Consider the following 18,229-nt stretch of genomic DNA (forward strand, 5'->3'; position numbering starts at 1 on the left):
ATGAAGCGAGAAGGGAGAATCAGAGCTGAGGCTGTGCTTAGTTAATAAACTCATAAGGGCACCTGACTGGCTCAGTCAGTAGAGCATGGGACTCTTGATCTTGGGGTTAGGAGTTCAAGTCCCACACTGGGCATAGAGCCTACTTAGAAAAAATAATTAAAGTATTTCCCAACTAACTCCCAAAAGAATCTATAAAAAAGAAAAACCAAAACAAAAAACTCATCATGTTTGTGTGTCTGTTGGGGAAAGCCTGGCTCACCACAGAAATTAAGAAAGAGAAGGGGGGGTCACTCTGTCTTCCACAGAGGACATTGAGAATAGACTCCCTTTATCCCCATCCCCCAAACACTTACTATGGCTGAAAAAGGCCAAGGCTTGGAGACTTCATAACACTAGCCTAAATAGCTAAGCAGTCAAAGACACCTTTGTACACATTCCCCAGCCCTGAGAACCCTTCCCCATTAGCTTTCCTCTTGCCAGCCTGCGATGCATTGGAATATCAGACAGGTAGCTCTGCCATTTACAGAGGATTAGGGCTACTTAGTCAGTAGCTGGAAAATTAAAAAGACAGGATATGTTTTTAACAAATAAAAATGCAACCTGACATTTTTACAGTGTCTTCCAGTTTATAAAACTTTGGTATCTACTGTCTCATCTATTTTAGATTTGATTGTCAGAATGCCTTATGAAATAGAGAGATGCAGGGCACCTGGGGGGTTCAGTGGGTTAAAGTCTCTGCTTTCGGCTCAGGTCATGATCTCAGAGTCCTGGGATCGAGCCCCACATCGGGCTTTCTGCTCAGCAGGGAGCCTGCTTCCTCCTCCCCTCTCTCTCTCTCTGCCTGCCTCTCTGCCTACTTGTGATCTTTGTCTGTCAAATAAATAAATAAAATCTTAAAAAAAAAAAAAAAGAGAGATGCTATCATCTCCATTTTACAGATGGGCAGACAGAAGCCCAGAAAAGTTAGTTTTGCTGTTCTGGTATGTTACAGGATTTAGGAAAGCACAGAGAAGGAGCACAGCCCTCAGTGCACGAGACAGGACCTATCAGGTAAGGCTTCCTGGGGGCGATCCAAGAGCTCAGTAGAAAAAGCACAATAATGCACTAAATAAATGAGGGGGAGAGTCCCAGTACATGATTTCACGAAGGCTTGAAAATGTGGAGAAGACTGGAGATACTGGCAGGAGCAAGATGAATATAACCACGGTGGTGTTGGGGACCAGGACAGCCGCTAACACCTATCCATGTTTACTAAGCGCAGCTACTGTTAGAACAGACACTCTTCTAAGCTGTTTATCTACATTAAACACCTACCTAGTTAGTAGGTACTTTTATTATCCCCATTTAACAGATGAGGACATTAAGGCACAGAGAAGCACCTTGCTCAAGGCCATACACCATCTTGTTTGCTAACTTAAAAAGTGTGAATTCTATTCCAAGCGCCACAAGCACCTCCCACTTGGCTCTCAGCAGAGATCAACACAGATTTGTGATTTAGAAAGCCTTCTCTGGGGGTGCCTGGGTGGTTCAGTGGGTTAAAGCCTCTGCCTTCAGCTCAGGTCATGATCCCCAGGTCCTGGGATCCAGCCCTACCTCGGTCTCTCTGCTCAACGGGGAGCCTGCTTCCTCCTCTCTCTGCCTGCCTCTTTACCTACTTGTGATCTCTGACTGTCAAATAAATAAATAAATAAGCTTTAAAAAAAAAGAAAGAAAGAAAGCCTTCTCTGACACAGGATGGACTGGGTGTTGGAGAGGGGGAAAGAAACTGGAATCTGACTAGGTTTTTGGTTCAAGGAGCTGAACAGAGACAGCGGGAGTAGAGAGCAGGGGAGCATTCCCACAATGCCTGGTGCTTGTGGGGAAGAAATTGCCCTCACATGACTCTGCTTTCTCTACCTGTAAAAGGAGAATGATGTATTTCCACCTACCCGCCTCAGGAATTACTCGAAAATTAATGGGATAGAGGCTAGGTGGCTTTCATGTGTTAAACAACACCCTTGTACTACTGCTGGTGTTCATTAAATGCTGAACATATAAAATGTGCTTTGAACGAAGGAGCTGGGAATAATTATAGCTTGCTAATTATTGTTAATTTTACCACAGCTTTGAAACCCAGGACTTTCTCAATGATTCAAAAAAGAGATTGCAACCCCGCCATCCCATTAAAGTAGCCACGAAGAGGCAGACGAGCCATTTCCCACAGGCCCATCCATTTCTTCTTTGCAGTGGTTCAGCTACTTATCTGGGCACAGAAAAAGAAAAGCGACTTACTCTTTCAGAATCAACGTATACAAAGAACCCCTTGTAATGTTACTTGTTCTTCTGAAGAACTAGTTCTTTTTTGTCTCCCTACTCTGACTACATGTATGAATATTATGTTTCTGTGTGTGTGTGTGTGTGTGTGTGTAGAGGAAAACTGTGTTTAACAGAACTTCTGACACACTGGATTCCGGGACACCTGGGTTTTACTCATGATATGGTAACACTGCTCCCTTTCTTCCGACTCTGCACCACTCTGTTTCCATAAACACTGATTTAAGGTTTCACAATCACTAGGCAGAATACCAAAGACTCCTCCGAAGAATTTGAGGATATTGATGGCTGGGTGACTTTAAGTCTCAGCCTCAACTGCATCGCCTATAAAATGGGTCTGAAAGATTGTACATACCTGTCAGGACTGAGGCGAGGCTGAGATAATGCCTGTGAATTCTAAACTAACCGACGGCTACTGGGAGAACTGGGTGGTAGGTTATGGATAGGGGTTGGGAAGGGAGGGGGTAGGGGACAAAAGGCTGGCGATCTCCTGCGCCTTACTTTTTAAACAAATTCTTAAGAATTCCTGTTCAGGAGAGCAGCCAGGCCACCCGCTGTCCTCCGGCTGGGGGCGGCTGGGATGGCTGCTCCTCCACAGGTGAGGACAGGGCGGGCCGGGGGCGGGGCGGGGTCCCGCAGCCCGCAGGTGAGTATCGGTTTTCCTCTCCCGGGCTTTCGGTCTGGAGGAGGCGGGAGCAGCCTCCGCTCCTCCGATCCTATCACGGGCGGCGCAGGGCGGGCTGTGCCTTCCGTGGGACCGTGACGGGGCGGGGGCCGCGGGATGTGTCACCCAAATACCAGAGGGTGAGTCCGCCCAACCAGCCCGGCAGGTCCGGCGGAGTATAAGAGCGGAAGGGAGCGGCCAGCGGCAGAAGCCCGAGACCGTCCCAGCGCGGAGCTGGAGCCCCGCAGAGTCCCCAGCGCCTGGTCCGCCCGCGTCCCGTCTGCGCTCCGCGGCCCCACCATGGCCCGGGGTTCGGGCCTCGCGCTGCCGTCGCCCCCGCTGCCGCTGCTGTTGCTGCTCCTGGTGGCGGCGATCGGCCCTGCGGCCGCAAAGGACAACTGCACGTGCGCCACCAATAAGATGACCCTGTGCCGCGCGGACGGCCCCGGCGGCCGCTGCCAGTGCCGCGTGCTCGGCTTGGACTTCCCGGTGGACTGCTCCACGCTGACCTCCAAGTGCCTGCTGCTCAAGGCGCGCATGAGGGCCCCCAAGAGCGGCCGCGCACTCGTGCGGCCCAGCGAGCACGCGCTCTTGGACAACGACGGCTTGTACGACCCCGACTGCGACCACGAGGGCCGCTTCAAGGCCCGCCAGTGCAACCAGACGTCGGTGTGCTGGTGCGTGAACTCGGTGGGCGTGCGCCGCACCGACAAGGGCGACCTGAGCCTGCGCTGCGATGAGCTGGTGCGCACCCACCACATCCTCATCGACCTGCGCCACCGCCCGGCCGCCCGCGCCTTCAACCACTCGGACTTGGACGCCGAGCTGCGGCGGCTCTTCCGCGAGCGCTACCGGCTGCACCCCAGGTTCGTGGCGGCCGTGCACTACGAGCGGCCCACCATCCAGATCGAGCTGCGGCAGAACGCCACCGAGAAGGGCCCCGGCGACGTGGACATCGCGGACGCCGCCTACTACTTCGAGAGGGACGTCAAGGGCGAGTCGCTGTTCCCCGGCCCCGGCGGCCTGGACGTGCGCGTGCGCGGCGAGCCGCTGCTGGTGGAGCGCACGCTCATCTACTACCTGGACGAGAAGCCCCCCCAGTTCTCCATGAAGCGCCTCACGGCCGGCCTCATCGCCGTCATCGTGGTGGTCGTGGTGGCCCTCGTCGCCGGCGTGGCCGTCCTGGTGATCACCAACCGGAGGAAGTCGGGGAAGTACAGGAAGGTGGAGGTCAAGGAGCTGGGGGAGCTGAGAAAGGAGCCGAGCTTGTAGGTCCCAGCGGGGCAGGGGGGTGGGGTGGGCCGGGCCACCGGATTGCAGCCCGGCCCCAGCCCGAAGAGAGCCGCTCGCCTTGACTCTTGGCCCAGAGGAGACCTTGCTCTTTCCAAATTCCTGCCTCTCCCCACCCCCATTGGGTTTAATCAGGGTCACCTCTCCTTCTGACTTCTGGCTTCAGAGGAGGCATTTCTAAAATTCCTTCCCTTTCGGTCCGACAAGAAGCCTGACTCAAGAGTTCAGCGAAGTTCGGCGCAGGGTTACGTATGAGAATCACCTGTTGGTGTGACGCTGCGGCCGGCTTTGCCATGGACGCGGAAGGTGTTGGAGGCTTGCAAGCGCTTCGATGGGGGGAGGGAGGACAGCGCTTTTTACTGTCTTGGGTTAAGTTATGTGGTTAGCTCCACCAGGATCCTGGCCGTGCTGGTGAGGAGAGGAGTTCGCCCACTGAGCCCGCGTAGTACCCGCTGTTGCCGTGGTTTGTACGACCAACCACATCTGCTTGTCACCGGGAAAGAAGCCTGTTTCAGCCGCCCGAACACATTTGAGATTCTTTGTTTGAGGGCGGACTGTGCCCTCGAAACCCAGAGTTTGTTCCTCAGCCTGCCCTTGGTATAGCTGGTATTAGTAATGTTTCTTTTGTAAAATGTTTGTACATATTTTGTCTTTGATAATGCTGCTGTGATTTTTTTTTAAAAAAAAAAAACACGAATTTAATAAAATACGGAAAAGGCACAGACCAAAAGATGAAGTTTGTGAAAACTCGCTCCAGATTTCTGTCATTTGGGTTTCCTCAGTTCCCAAGACTCAAGATTTCTTATTTCAAATTCTAACACTTTTTCTTTTTTTTTTCTTGCAGGAGTAGGCATTTCATTTTGCCACTCTGGTGTTTTCTGAGATGCCTTATACAGGCTGGTATAAATACTGATCTTTCTAAGTAGGATTGTTTGGAAGCTTCCTCCAGAGTGGGGGAGGGAGGGTGGGGGAGGCTAGAACTAGATGCTATTGTAGGGAAAGGGGACCAGCTTTTGGTTCTCTAAAGGCTCTCCAGTGGAGAAAAAAAGCACCACCTTTGTTTCAGGAACTGTGTCTCCTTTGACTCCTAGCCCTGCTTGGAAGTAGTGGTATTATTCCCATATAGCCCCTGGCGATTTACTTCATGTCAAAGTACCCTGGCTTGCCAGACAGGTTAAAGGACTTTCCCATGTAGTTACAACTAGTCTGTAGTGGGTCCTACCCTGTGGTGGTGGTGGGGGGGGGGGGGTAGGGGGGAGCACACACCCAAGTTGTTTTCCTAAAATTTCACTAGTAATATGCTTTTAAAATTTTTACTTCCTATTAGCTGTAAAAACTGGCAACCTGTCGCTCCCCGCCTCCTGGCTAAGTTCAAGTGTAAAACCAGCAACCTGTCTCCTTCAAGCTCCTGTCCTCATTTTTACTCCTTCCCGTTCATGGATGTGGAGTGTGTTAGAAGGTCACTGTTGGGTAGTCTACAGGTAAACATGTTTCAGCAATTACTGGGAAATTGATGCAACAGTGGGTGTACACAAAGGAGGGAGTGGTTGGTACACCCCAGGGCTAACTGCAGGACTACTGTTTCCTCCCCTGGAACCCACCTCTTTCTCCTCCTCCCTACTCCTACTCGACTCTGGTTTATGCCTACCACTCAAAGACTGAAACACCAGTTAAGAACTGGGGATGTGGCTTTCAGCTGTGGCCTTCCCAGCCTGGGCTGCATCCCTAAGTATATAAACACACACTCCCTTCAGCTGCCCCCACCTATCCTCCAAAGTCCCCTCTAGTTCAAATGAGGCTTAAGGAGGGGAGTGGGAAGGTGTAGGCTGGCTTTCCCCAAGTGCATTCTGCCCCAGGCCAGAATGGGAGCTGTTAGAGTGTCAGACTTCACTCTCCTTCGGCTCCCCTGAGTTCCTGAAAGTGCCTTAGCTACATGGATCTTGGCCATCACCTCTAGCGCAGTCCCTTATTTTACTGAAGACACAGGCAAGTGATTGTTCCCATGGCCACAGCTGGAACCAGACAGTCTCACATTCCCTAGTCCAGGATTTTTTTCACGACCCCAGGCTGCTATTGTTTCAAGAGTCACTTCAAAAAACCAGCACTTGACTGCCTACAAAATAAACAGATTAAGGAGTGAGTAGGCAGCTGAGCAGTGGGAAAAACCCTGAAAAAGCCTGTTTCTTCATAGAGTATCACTTCTGGTAATTTCTAAATTCCTATGTTAATTCGGGACTGAGAGTCTTTGCACTTTATTACCCTTGATACTTCACAAAAACACTTTTTACACTTATCTTCTTCGAGACATGGGCTTACTGGAAATAACCCAAGTGATGACAACCCCGAGTCCAAATCCTGCTCCACTAGACAAGTCACTTCCCTCTGTGCAGTTTCCCCATCTGTTGACTGAAACCTACAGATCTCTCTCATCAATGCGAAGTTTAAATGCAGTAACTGGTAAGAGTGCATGGAATGATCTGCGCACTTAGAGTTCAGGGTATGTTAAATTTCCTCCTCTCTTTTAGATTGGATCCATTTCACATGTCAGAAAACTGAGGTCCAAAGAGATGGGGTAACCCAGGATCACACAACCTCCAGGTGCCAAAGCCAGGGTTTAGAACGTTGGTCTTTGGCTTCCTAGCCCAGGTCACTATTCCATGCACCAATCAGGTCAAAACACCATCCTTAGTCACTTCCTCCAAGGAAGAACCCTTCACACTTGTGCTTTGAAACAGGTCGCATCTGCTGAGGGCAGGATCATCCAGACCTCACTCTAGCCAGGGTTTTAGCCTCCCCCTCCAGGGTTTCCCCTAGAACACCCATTCACTGCCTTGGGCACAGGCCTGGGACCAGCCTTGGGAGGAATGTGAGGAGCAGGTGTGGCTTTACCAAGCAGGTCGCAGCTTGTCTTCTGAGCCCTGTGGGAGGCCCATCTGATTTCCTTGTTTCAGTCACTGGGGCTTTCTCACTCTTGCTATTTCCTTAAATGGAGCAATTAAAAAAAAATTATATGATTTCTCCCTGCTCCCATATCTTTGGCTTTACTGTTTTCCAAACGGAATCACAGAATGTCAGAGGTAGAAAAAAGATCATTGAGTTTATGACTCTACTTTGCCCATGAAGGAATGGAGGCCCAGAGGAGAGAATGGATTTACCGGAGTCAGGCAGAGAGTGGCAGCCTTACTCCAAACCACCGACACCCTGATTTCTATCTTGTCTAATGTTTGTTCCGCTTGTCTCCCTAATAAGTCTTCTGCTTGTTTTTATTTTTTCCTTCATCATTCCTACTCCTAAATTGTGTTGTTTTTCTTTAGCTTTTGAATATCACTTAAATTCAAGGGAGAGAAACTTTGTTTAAATGTAAAATCTATGGGCTTTGAAGTCACCTGGACTTTCAGACTCTAGTTTTCTTACTTGTAAAATAGGTAGAGTCTTACCTAATAGGCTTGATTTTAGAGATTACATTAGAAGAGAGGCGCTTGGCTGGCTCAGTCGCTGGAACATGCAGGCCTTGATCATGGGGTCGTGAGTTCAAGCCCCGTGTTGGGAGTTAGGTCGACTTTACTTAAAATAAACAAATAAATAAAAATAAAAATAAATTAAGAAAAGATTACTATGGAAGCTAGGAAAAAAACTGAGTATTTTGTAAATAATCACTATTGTTAGAATGACAGCAAAATCTTCAAGAATCTGGGGAAAAAAATAAATGGTAATTGTTAGGTTCTCTCCAGCATTTTGTGAATAGCACTTTCATTGCATTTTCCTTCTTTCTTTCTTTCTTTTTTTTTTTTTTTGAGACTTATTTATTTATGTATTTAACAGACAGAGATCACAAGTAGGCAGAGTGGCAGGCACAGAGAGAGAGGGAAGCAGTCTCCCCACCAAGCAGAGAGCCAATGTGGGGCTCAATCCCAGGACTTGGGGAGTCACGACCTGAGCCGAAGGCAGAGGCTTTAACCTAATGAACCACCCAGTCCACTGCATTTTCTTAAGGGAACATCTGTGTCCCTAGACTTCTGTTATTAGGGAAACCAGAGCAACCTAGGAAGGCACCTGTTTCAAAGGCTAGAGGCATGGCCCATCTGGTTTGTATAAGATAGCTGTCCACACCAAGTGGGACACCTTCATTATGGTGTGAGAAATAGATGTCTTTGTTTTGAAATTATATTATTATTAGGTCTGTAATAGCCTTTTATTTTATGTTAGCATACTCTTTTACTATAACTAGTTTAAGTGTCTATATTATTATTCCTAAAACTGATGAAAAAATTAAGATGCTAAAGGTTAGCTTACTTGCCTCTGGCCAGAGATCTAATAAGTTGTGCACCTAGGATTAGAACCCAGACAAATTGACCCTCAAATCCATGTTCATAACCACTGCAGTACTGCCTCCTATAATTTATAAATTTGCAAGCCAGACTATATTCATTTTTACGCATTTATTATATTGGCCTGCATTCATTATTTTTCAATTCTCTAGGTCAGAAGTCCAATACAAATCTCACTAGGCCTAAAACCAAGAAGCCTGCAGGGCTGCATTCCTTTCTGGGGGTGCCAAGGGAAATTTTATTTCCTGTTTTTATTCAGGTTGCTGGCAGAATTCACTTCCTTTTCTGTTGGGAATCCAAGATGTCTGCTTTCTTACTGGATGGATGCTAAGAGCTGTCCTGGGTTTGTAGCACTTTCCTTAGCTCATAGTCCCATCCTTCATCTTTGAGGCCAATGATAGCCAGCTGAGCCTTCGCAAGGCATCTTTCTGACCATGCTTCCCCTGTCTCTTCTCTTTCTAGCCACAGCTGGGCAAGGTTTCCCACTCAAGAGGACTTGTGATCAGGCTGAGTCTATCCACAATGTGCAGAACAAGGTTATCCCATCTCTAGGTCTCTTCACCTTAATCAGATCTGCAAGGCCTTTCTGGCCCTGTAATGTAACATATTCACAAATTCTGGAGATTAGGAGTGGGCATCTTTGGTGATGGGGGGATTCTCTCTACCAAATCCATGCTCTTAACCAATATACCATCCTGCCTCTGGAAAACTATAAGGCAGGGGGTTATTTTTGTGTCTAGTTCAGAAGAGCTCCTTCTCCCGTGGCCCTCTCCTCTGTCCCTTTTTGAACAAAGACTTTACAAGGGGGAAAGTGGATTCTTGGGGAAATTAATCCTATAGCCCACACTGGGTGATCCAACTAGTAAGCCCTCAGGAAAGTGTGTTGACTTTAACGGGTACCAGTTGATGGGGTTTTGGAACATAGGTGAGGTTCGGTGGGGTGGAGTCTGGAGACGATGACCAAGAAAGAATTCTTGGCACATCTTTTGGTGCAAAATGGTGGTTTTATTAAAGCACGGGGACAGGACCTGTGGGCAGAAAGAGCTGCTGCCCTGGGGTTGGGAGGGGTGGCTGACTGTATACTATGGGGTTGGGGAGGTAAGGAAGAAGGAGGTTTTTGAAAGGATTTTCACACACATTAAAGAGGACCTACAAGATACCAGAGGCCTTGCCATTGTCAGGTTAAGGTGATTTTTCCCTCTAGGAAGGCATCAACATTAAGAGAGTTGGGAGCTTCCTGGAAGAATGTCACACATGTCCCACCCAGGAGTGGGGGTTGGGGGTAGGTTGTAGGGTGTCGGTGTGTGCTTTGTCCTCATCTAGCCTTCTGCTCCCTCATCGCCAATGGCTACCGTTTATTAAGCACATAGGACATGCCAAACACTGTCTTACAAGCTTTATCCCCATTATCTCATTTATTTCACAACAACCTCATAATATGAAGTATGTTCTGCTGTTCTAGTTTTACTAATGAGGAAACTAAAGCAGAAATAAATGACTTGCCAGAAATCACATGGCTGGTAAGGAGGACAGCTAGAATGAAATCATCCAGGGCCACCCTCCTCGGAGTCTGTGCTTTTACCCCTACACTCTCTGACACTGTAGGGTAAAGACCCATGTCCCATGCTAAGTGGTGAAGACGCCAATGGGAAGGCCTATTCTTCTGGACCTAGAGAGAATCCCTCAAAGGACTGCCTGGGAATTTAATGGATTTCCTGGTGGGCATCTTTCCACCATCATTTCCCTCCTGAAACCATTCTCTTTCACAGCTAAATACCACCAGAAGTTTCTTGATTGTCTTTTTTTTTTTTTTTTTTTTATGACAACCTTCAGGAAGGAATTGTCGGGAGGGTGGGAGTGGGTAAGGGGCTAGGGTACACTGAATGCAGGAGAGCTGTATCCCCAGGTACCGCAGCCATAAGTCCTCAGTTTCAGGGGAAATTCTCAAGCCCACACTGTGCAACAGGCCAAACCAAGATGGGTGAGAAGGGAAAGGAAAAATGATCTAGAGTGGTCTGTCTGAACACGTTAACCAGTGGTTTCGGAGCAGGCAGTTCGGCTTACCCCGTATCATGTTATGTCTCCTTGGAAGGACAGGGACAAGAATCCCTTGCCTAGTTCATTCTAACCCTCAGAAGCCTTATGCACTCAGGGCTCCCACCCTGGATGTGATTCAGTTTCCTTAGTAGTGCCATGACCCTCAACTCCCTTGTTAGCCCCCAAACGAGCCTATGTAGAATTCTGACCTAGTCTTAGCAGGAGTCACATCCATAAGGAACTGACACTAAATCTGAGATGCAAGCTACAAGTAGATGTTATTTATGCGCGAAGAGGAGCATTTTGGTAAGGGAGAATGGCATATGCAAAGGTCCTAAAGCTCAGGGAGTGTGGTCTCTCTGAGGACCTGAGAGTAGACCAGCAAGACTAGAAGAGAGATAATAATGGGAAGGTGGTACTACATGAGGCTGGATAAGAGGACTGAGGACAGACCATGGAAGACCTTTCAAGCTTATTACATGTTTTGACCTTTTGTGGAAATTCACAAAAGACATGCCCTCTGTGCAGACAAGCATAAAAAGGCATCCTTTCTAGTTGGACTTAACCCTGCCATGCAGGGTTTGGCATGGGGGCTGGTGAGGACCTTTATGTGAAGAAAAAGGGGCCTTTTCCTCCCTGATGACACAGCCTCACACCCACACCAGACAAGAACATAGAGAAATCATTGAAAACGTATCCTATTTTTCAGGGGATGATGTAATTGTATTGTGTTCCAAAACAATCACTGGCTGGAGTATGGACAACAGACCAAAAAAGAGCAAGAAGAGGGGAAAGGAAACAGTAGAAGACCAGAAGAAAGATTTCAGGTAAGAGACAAAGGTAGTTTGGACTGAGAACAGGTGTATAGGATAGTGGTAGCAATGGAGATAAGTGGGTGTATGGGAGGGATACTTAGGATATAAAATCAGTAGGACTTGGGGATGGATTCAGTATGGGGGTGGTAAGGAGGAAAGAGGTATCAAGAATGGCTCTTAGGTATCTGGCTTTCATGACTGGTTGGTGGTACCTTTCACTCCCTTTGGCAGAGAACATAGGAGTAAGAACATTTTGGTAAGAGTGAAATGATCAGTATGGTTTTTAGACATGTTGGATTCATCCAGGAGTTGGATATAGATATCTGGTATTTTATGGGCTGGAGCTAGGAATTCGGGAGGCACTGGCATCTGGGTACTTCAAAAGTACATCTAGTACTTCAAAACCACGAACAGGGATGTGATTGCCTAGGGAAAGGTAAAGGACTGACAAGGGAAGAGAACCTACACCGTGTTTCAAAAGGCTCCAGCACTCCAGGGGCAGAAAGAGGAGAAGAAATTGTAAAAGGACACCGGAAAGGGTCGAACCTAGGGACAGAGACAGAAGGACAAGCCCAGATTGGTACCAGGAGACAAGACCAAGTCAGAAGTTGGGGGTCACCGACCAGATCGGGAGGAGAGTGTTGGTAGGAGCAAAGCCCCAGACTAAGAGAGACTGGAAATGTCTACCATTTATGATTACTGTCTGCCCACTGCCTGCTATTTGGGGGCAAGCATCTGGGAACAAGGAGAGGGTTGGCATAGGTAGCTCAGGTGACCAATCTGTGATTGATGTGGGAAGGCAGGTGTCTGAGAGTGTCTGGGTGCAACTTCTGGCAAAGCTTCTTGTCAGTGTGTGATCTTGGGTCCAGTTACTTAAACTTTTCTTGCCTCAGCTTCCTTACTTATCTAATGAGGACAATAGTATACCCACCTCCTCAAAGGGTTGGTGAGGTAAGTAAGTATGTTGGTACACCTGTGCGTAGACCAGGGCCTGGTGCTCCTAAATGTCAGCTATTGCCAATAACTACCTTACTGTGTTACTACATTAAACTTGAATACATAGTGTCCAGTGCAAGCCAATGAAAGAAGGGGCTGTTTCTTTTCTATTCACCTCTGCATTTTCAAACCTAGCACAGTTCCTGGAACATAGCAGGGGCTTGATAATTAATGCTGATTAAATGGTTGGATAGATGAGGTGGATACAGGTGTCTCCGCAGATGGCTAGCTCTGGCCTGGAAGTTTGAACAGAGCCAAATGTGTCCCTTTGACCACTGGGGTTAACCATTTAAGGAGGTAAATTTCGTATGCTCATAGCCCTTCACCCAAAATAATATTCAGAAGCAAAAGGAAGAGAAAGAAAGTAAGAAAGCCACTTAGAACTCTGTGAAGGTTTTGTTAATGAAAAGCAATGTAGAACGCATTTAAGTAATTTATAAGTGGAACAAACACAAACCAATAAGCAAGGAAGATACAGCAGGAAATGATATGCAGAAAGTTAATAGCTTTATTCTATACAGAACCCAGACAAATTGATTAGAAAAACAATGCTCTAATTAAGGCCTTAGCTAGGTACCTTGGTGCAAATTAGAAAGGGCGCCCCCCTCTGGGCAGATAAATTAGAAAAAGGCACCCCTTGTAGTTGGACCCAGTGCAGCAGTGAGGGCTTGCCAAGTTCACAGGCGGCAGGTAGCTTTGTAAGAAGACAAATGTGCCCATCCTCAGCTGAGGACGAGGTTCTCAGGTGGTCCTGATGTCAGTAGAAAATGGACAAAGGTCACAAATAGACAACTCCAGAAGAGGAGCTAGAAATGATAGTAAATACCTTTTTTTTTTTTTTAAAGATTTATTTATTTATTTGACAGAGAGATAGAGAGCACAAATAGGCAGAGCAGCAGGCAGAGGGAAAGGGAGAGGGAGAAGCAGGCTCTCCACTGAGCAGGGAGCCCAATACAGGGTTCGATCCCAGGACCCTGGGATCATGACCTGAGCTGAAGGCAGCCGCTTAACTGACTGAACCAGCTAGGCACCATGTAAATATCTTTTTAAAAAGTTTTATTTATTTAAGTTATCTCTACACTCTACGTGGGGCTTGAACTCACGACCCCAAGATCATGCGTGGCATGCTCCTCCAACTGGGGCCCTGATAATAAACATTTTTTTAAAAAATGTGCCTGACGTCTCCAGTAGTTATAGCCATTCAAAGCAAAGTGGGACAAAAATTCTCCTTGTGAAATTAATACAACTGGTATTATTCAGTACTGAAGGGGGGGGGGTGGTATTCATTGGTATTAACTTTCTGGTAAACAAGTTGACAAACATCTACCAAGCACCTTAGAAGTGTTTATTGTCTTTGCTTTCCTAATTCCATGTCAAAGAACTTATGTTAAGGAAATAAAACAGTGATGCACACAAAGGTTCACATAGAACACGTGTTCCCTGCAGCCATTTTGTAAGCAAAACCCCGAAAGGAACCTAAATATGCAACAACAGGGAGATGGTCCTACATGTCCACGGCTTCTTGAGGGCATGTTTCTGCATTCAGAATTTTGGAATTTTAGAAGGATAGTTTGGGGCATGTTACTTAGCTCCCTCAGGAGGGTCTGTGGCAGCATGGTCCACACATCCAGGTTTCTGCCATGAAACTTATTTAAAGTCACACTAATTGGTATAAATAAACCAGAAGTAGTCCTAGGCCACTTCAGGTCAGTACCTGAACTTTCAAAACAGCTTTTGGTTTTTGGAGAAATTTGAACTTGTCGATAAGGGATCGTGGATCTGTGTAAGTTACAGTATAATTTTTGAAGACTTTCTAATATGGGGCCGGGGAAGAGTAACAAAATTATAGAATGATCCTACTCCATTTCAAAAAAGAAAAATGGGAATACAGTTGTTACTCTGAATGCACCATTTGCTGTTTTCCATCTAAGCTGACCGTATCTGCTTTCTTTCCCCTCTTTTTCTCTTCTCCCTTTCCCTAAAATCTCCAGTGGAAAGGTTTAATTTTTATCAGGGTAGAAATCAGTCTTTGCCCCACTCAGCTTTATCTGAACTGCCTGCTGAGGGAAGCTGCAGAAAGGAAGGCCTCCTTGGCCACCTCCCTCCCATTTGGTGATGCTGAGAATGAGCCTTTGCATGGGCATAGGGAGGGCCCTTGCTTGCAGAAGGAGCAAAAGAACCTAAATTGCTTTGTGTGAAGAAATGGGAGGGAATTTGGGGGGCAGAAGCTGGGGGATGGAGGAAAGGAAGGATTACTTAGCAGGGCGTTGGAGTCTGTTAGTTTCCTGGAGCTTTCAGGATCCAGCTCCCCAAATTTGGTGGCTTGAAATAACAGAAAACAATTTCTCACAGTCTGGAAGTTAGATGTTCAGAATCAAGGTGTCAGCAGAACCATGTACTCCCAGAAGGCTCTGGGGAAGCATCCTTTGCATTCTCTAGTTTATGGAGCTTGGGAAGCAGTCCTCGGTCTTCCCTGGCCTATGGCAGCGTAATATCAATCTCTGTCTTCTTCTAAAGGTGGTCCTTTGTCAGTGTGTGTCTGTGTCTAAATTTCTATCTTCTTGTAGGACAAGAGTCATTGGATTAAGACCCACGTTAATCTAGTAAAACCTCATCTTAACATGACTGCAAAGACCCTATTTCCAAATAAGGTCACATTTACAAGTTTCAGGTGGATATGGATTTGTTGGAGCCGGTGTGGGGAGTTATTGTTCAATTCAGTACAGTCCCCTAGTGTGGGACTTGACGGAGATAGGAATTCTAATATTCCTTTTTTTGTTGTTTTTTCAGAGAAGGAGGTTGGGGGAGGGGTAGAGTGAGAGGGAGAGAGAGAATGTTAGGCAGGTTCCACACCCAACACGGAGCCCTATGTCAGCTGGATCTTACAACCCTGAGATCATGCATGACCTGAGTCTAAATCAAGAGTTGGATGCTTAACTGACTGAGCCAACCAGGCTCCCCCAGTACTCCATTTTTTTTTAAAGGCTCTTTCTGCTGAATGAATGAATGATGTATATGGACCTGTAATGTGAATTTCCTCCTTGCCTTAATCCCCAAAATTTCAGTATACGTTGGCCATGCAAATGTGCCATATGGGCAGTGTCGTTTGTGTGGGAATCAAGGAAAAAGCATTTCTTTGTTTCTGTGAGATAAAAAGGGAACAACCATGAGAAGTGAAATCAGGAACCTCAAAGAGGCATAAGGTAAGAGCAGGAGAATACCCTGGGAGAGAGAGTTGGGATCTGAGCTGGTATCTGGTTATGAATGCACACAGAAATAAAATGCAAGGATTCATTGATGGGGGAGAATAGGGCTTTCTGTTGTTTCAGACGATGCTTTTACATATTTCCTATAAGGATTATAATTTATTTTAGTAATCAGGAAGAAAAATCCCAAAAATTATTTAAAAGAAGAGCAGTACATGGTGATGTATTATTTAGACTTTAATCCAGATCTCCAGAAAATGCTTGAAGACCTGGCGAGCTGGCTTCTTCCTTTATTTAGTCTAATCAGACCCCTAAATACTATTAAAGCAATACTTTTCATCCTTCACAAGGATCATTATCTTATTCAAATTATTCTCTTTGATCAACGTGGGGAGTTTACAAAAATTATTATTATTATTTCATTAAGAAATCCTAAGTAAAAGCCATTACTAGCTTTTATGCTAAAAATTAATCAGCACATGTTACAACTGTCTAGTAGCCATACAAAAACACTTGGACGTCATTTATTTTACTATACTTCTGAAAAACAAATGAAGATTCAAAATTGTGAATGAGTAGACTTTAGCCACTTACTATGTTGTATCACTATGCTAGAAACAGAAATAGAGCAATAAGCAACTTCTGCCTCAAAGATCTTATATGTCAAAGCAGCAGTGGTGTTGGGATTGGAGGATCAATTAGACAGGTCATTGCAATAGTGTGGGGCAAGCGTTACTGATGTGGGAGACAGGGGCAAAATAAAAAATTACATTTCCTTCCTGCCTACAGCCTATTGACAAGCCTTTGAAATAGGTAGAGTGAACTTCCTCCCATAGCTCAGCTGCCTTGATGTTCACACTTTGCTAAGGGCAAAAGGTAATCTTGGCTTAACATTATTCTGATCCTCCTCCCCACGCCAGGACCCTCTGAGTCTAGTTTCACATATAAAAATCCCTTTGGAAAGTTTCTTTATCTCTACCTTCCCCAAGATATATGTTAGCAATCATCCCCCAAGCATATGGCCCACTGATACACATCTGAAGAGTCTCACGACTCAAGTTTTATTAGACAGTAAGAAATGACCTTTTCCCAACAATAGCTAGCTTTCTCAAGGTCCCTGGAAACCTTGCTTCCAAAATACCTTAGAAACTTAATCTATCTGTAATCCCCTCCCATCTTGAAAGTATATAATCAGCCATTCCTCATGACCCCAGTGCTGGTCTTTCTGCTCACGGGTCCTGTCCCTGTGCTTTAATAAAACCACCTTTTTGCTCCAAAGATGTCTCAAGAATTCTTTCTTGGCATCAGCTCCAAACTCTATTTCCTCATCATTACAATGAGGGAGTCCTGGGCTCTGACAACATCGGTCGGGGAGAACTGATGAAATCTGATAAGGAGGTGGGTATCAGCTTAAGGAAGATCTGCTTCCAGAAGTTGAAAAGAAGAGGAAGAGGAAATGGATTGAGGATGAAAGCAAGTGTGCACTACTTCCGTCTGTCAGTGAGGACTCTTTCCATTTCAGGTGTTAACAATTCAACTCAAACTAGTTTAGGCAGAAGAAATTTGTTAACTGATAAGTGGAAAGTGAAAGGAAGACATTGGCTTCAGGCATGGCTGGATCCAAGGGCTCAAACAATGTCAGTTTCTATTCCTCTCTTCATATCTTTTTTTCTGTTTTCAGTTTGGTGTCGTTCTTTAGTCCAACTTTCTCCTCATTGTGGGCGAGATGGAGCAGTTCCAGGCCCACATTCTCCTAATTTAAGGACCACTGAAGAATGTTATCTCCTTTAACTTTCCTTTGGAAATAGAGTCATTGTAGATGTTAATTAAGCTAAGGATCTTGAGCGGAGATCATCCTGGACTTAGGGTAGGCCCCCCCAACACAATGGCTGGTGTCCTTATTAAAAAGAGAGAACACCCAGAAAAACAGAGCTGATTGTGATAAGAAGGCAGAGGCAGAGATTGGAGGGATACCTTTACCAGCCAAGGAGCTCACTGGTCTGCAAGCATGCTGGTGATTTTGTCCTGGCGTTTGGAGTGAGGCCAACCTGGGCCTCAGAGCCAACACTTACAATCTCTTAGTAGGAATAAAATGAGCACAGAGCGCTCCTGGTGCACAGAAAAGTGGGGCAATTCACCAGGCTTGGTGCAGATGCAAGACTTCCCCACGTGGGTGATTTCTGCCCCGCATTTTGAAGAATAAATCAGCCAGATGACAGCAGAAAGGGCATTCATAGCAGATGCCACTGGTGCCCACTCCTTTCTCTCAGCATGTTGGTGCCTGGCCCATATTTCTGTACATGAGGGTCCAACTGGCAACTGCCAGCATCTGAATTCCTTTGCTTGAGGCTTTTTCTGGCCTCCCAGGAGCACATGAAGGAGGCTGGATGTGCTAGAGAATTAATCATCCCCAAGATAGCCCTCAACCAATGACTAGCTATAATTAGTGGATAAATAAACCAGCAACTTCAGCCTTCAGTTTGGGAACTCTGAGGTGTGTGTTACGTGGTCTTCCCACATTCATCAGAGGGATTCCCCTCCATCTGCCCGCATTGTAACTAGTTTGTTAATGCATCATTT

The 18,229-nt window shown here is 46.3% G+C and overlaps 1 protein-coding gene across 1 annotated transcript; it reads left to right on the top strand.

Annotated features, from left to right (window-relative positions):
- Nucleotides 1-3,118: 3,118 nt before the first annotated feature.
- On the top strand, nt 3,119-4,997 carry TACSTD2 (tumor associated calcium signal transducer 2). Its single transcript, XM_032361095.1, has one exon. The coding sequence runs from the start codon at nt 3,278-3,280 to the stop codon at nt 4,247-4,249; it is 972 nt and encodes a 323-aa protein (XP_032216986.1). The 5' UTR covers nt 3,119-3,277; the 3' UTR covers nt 4,250-4,997.
- The last annotated feature ends 13,232 nt before the right edge of the window (nt 4,998-18,229 follow it).

This window comes from Mustela erminea, chromosome 10 (genome assembly GCF_009829155.1).
Source record: "Mustela erminea isolate mMusErm1 chromosome 10, mMusErm1.Pri, whole genome shotgun sequence".
NCBI lineage: Eukaryota > Metazoa > Chordata > Mammalia > Carnivora > Mustelidae > Mustela > Mustela erminea.

Coding starts and splice junctions, on each gene's coding strand:
- TACSTD2 (XM_032361095.1), top strand. CDS start 3,278: ATGGCCCGGGGTTCGGGCCTCGCGCTGCCGTCGCCCCCGCTGCCGCTG.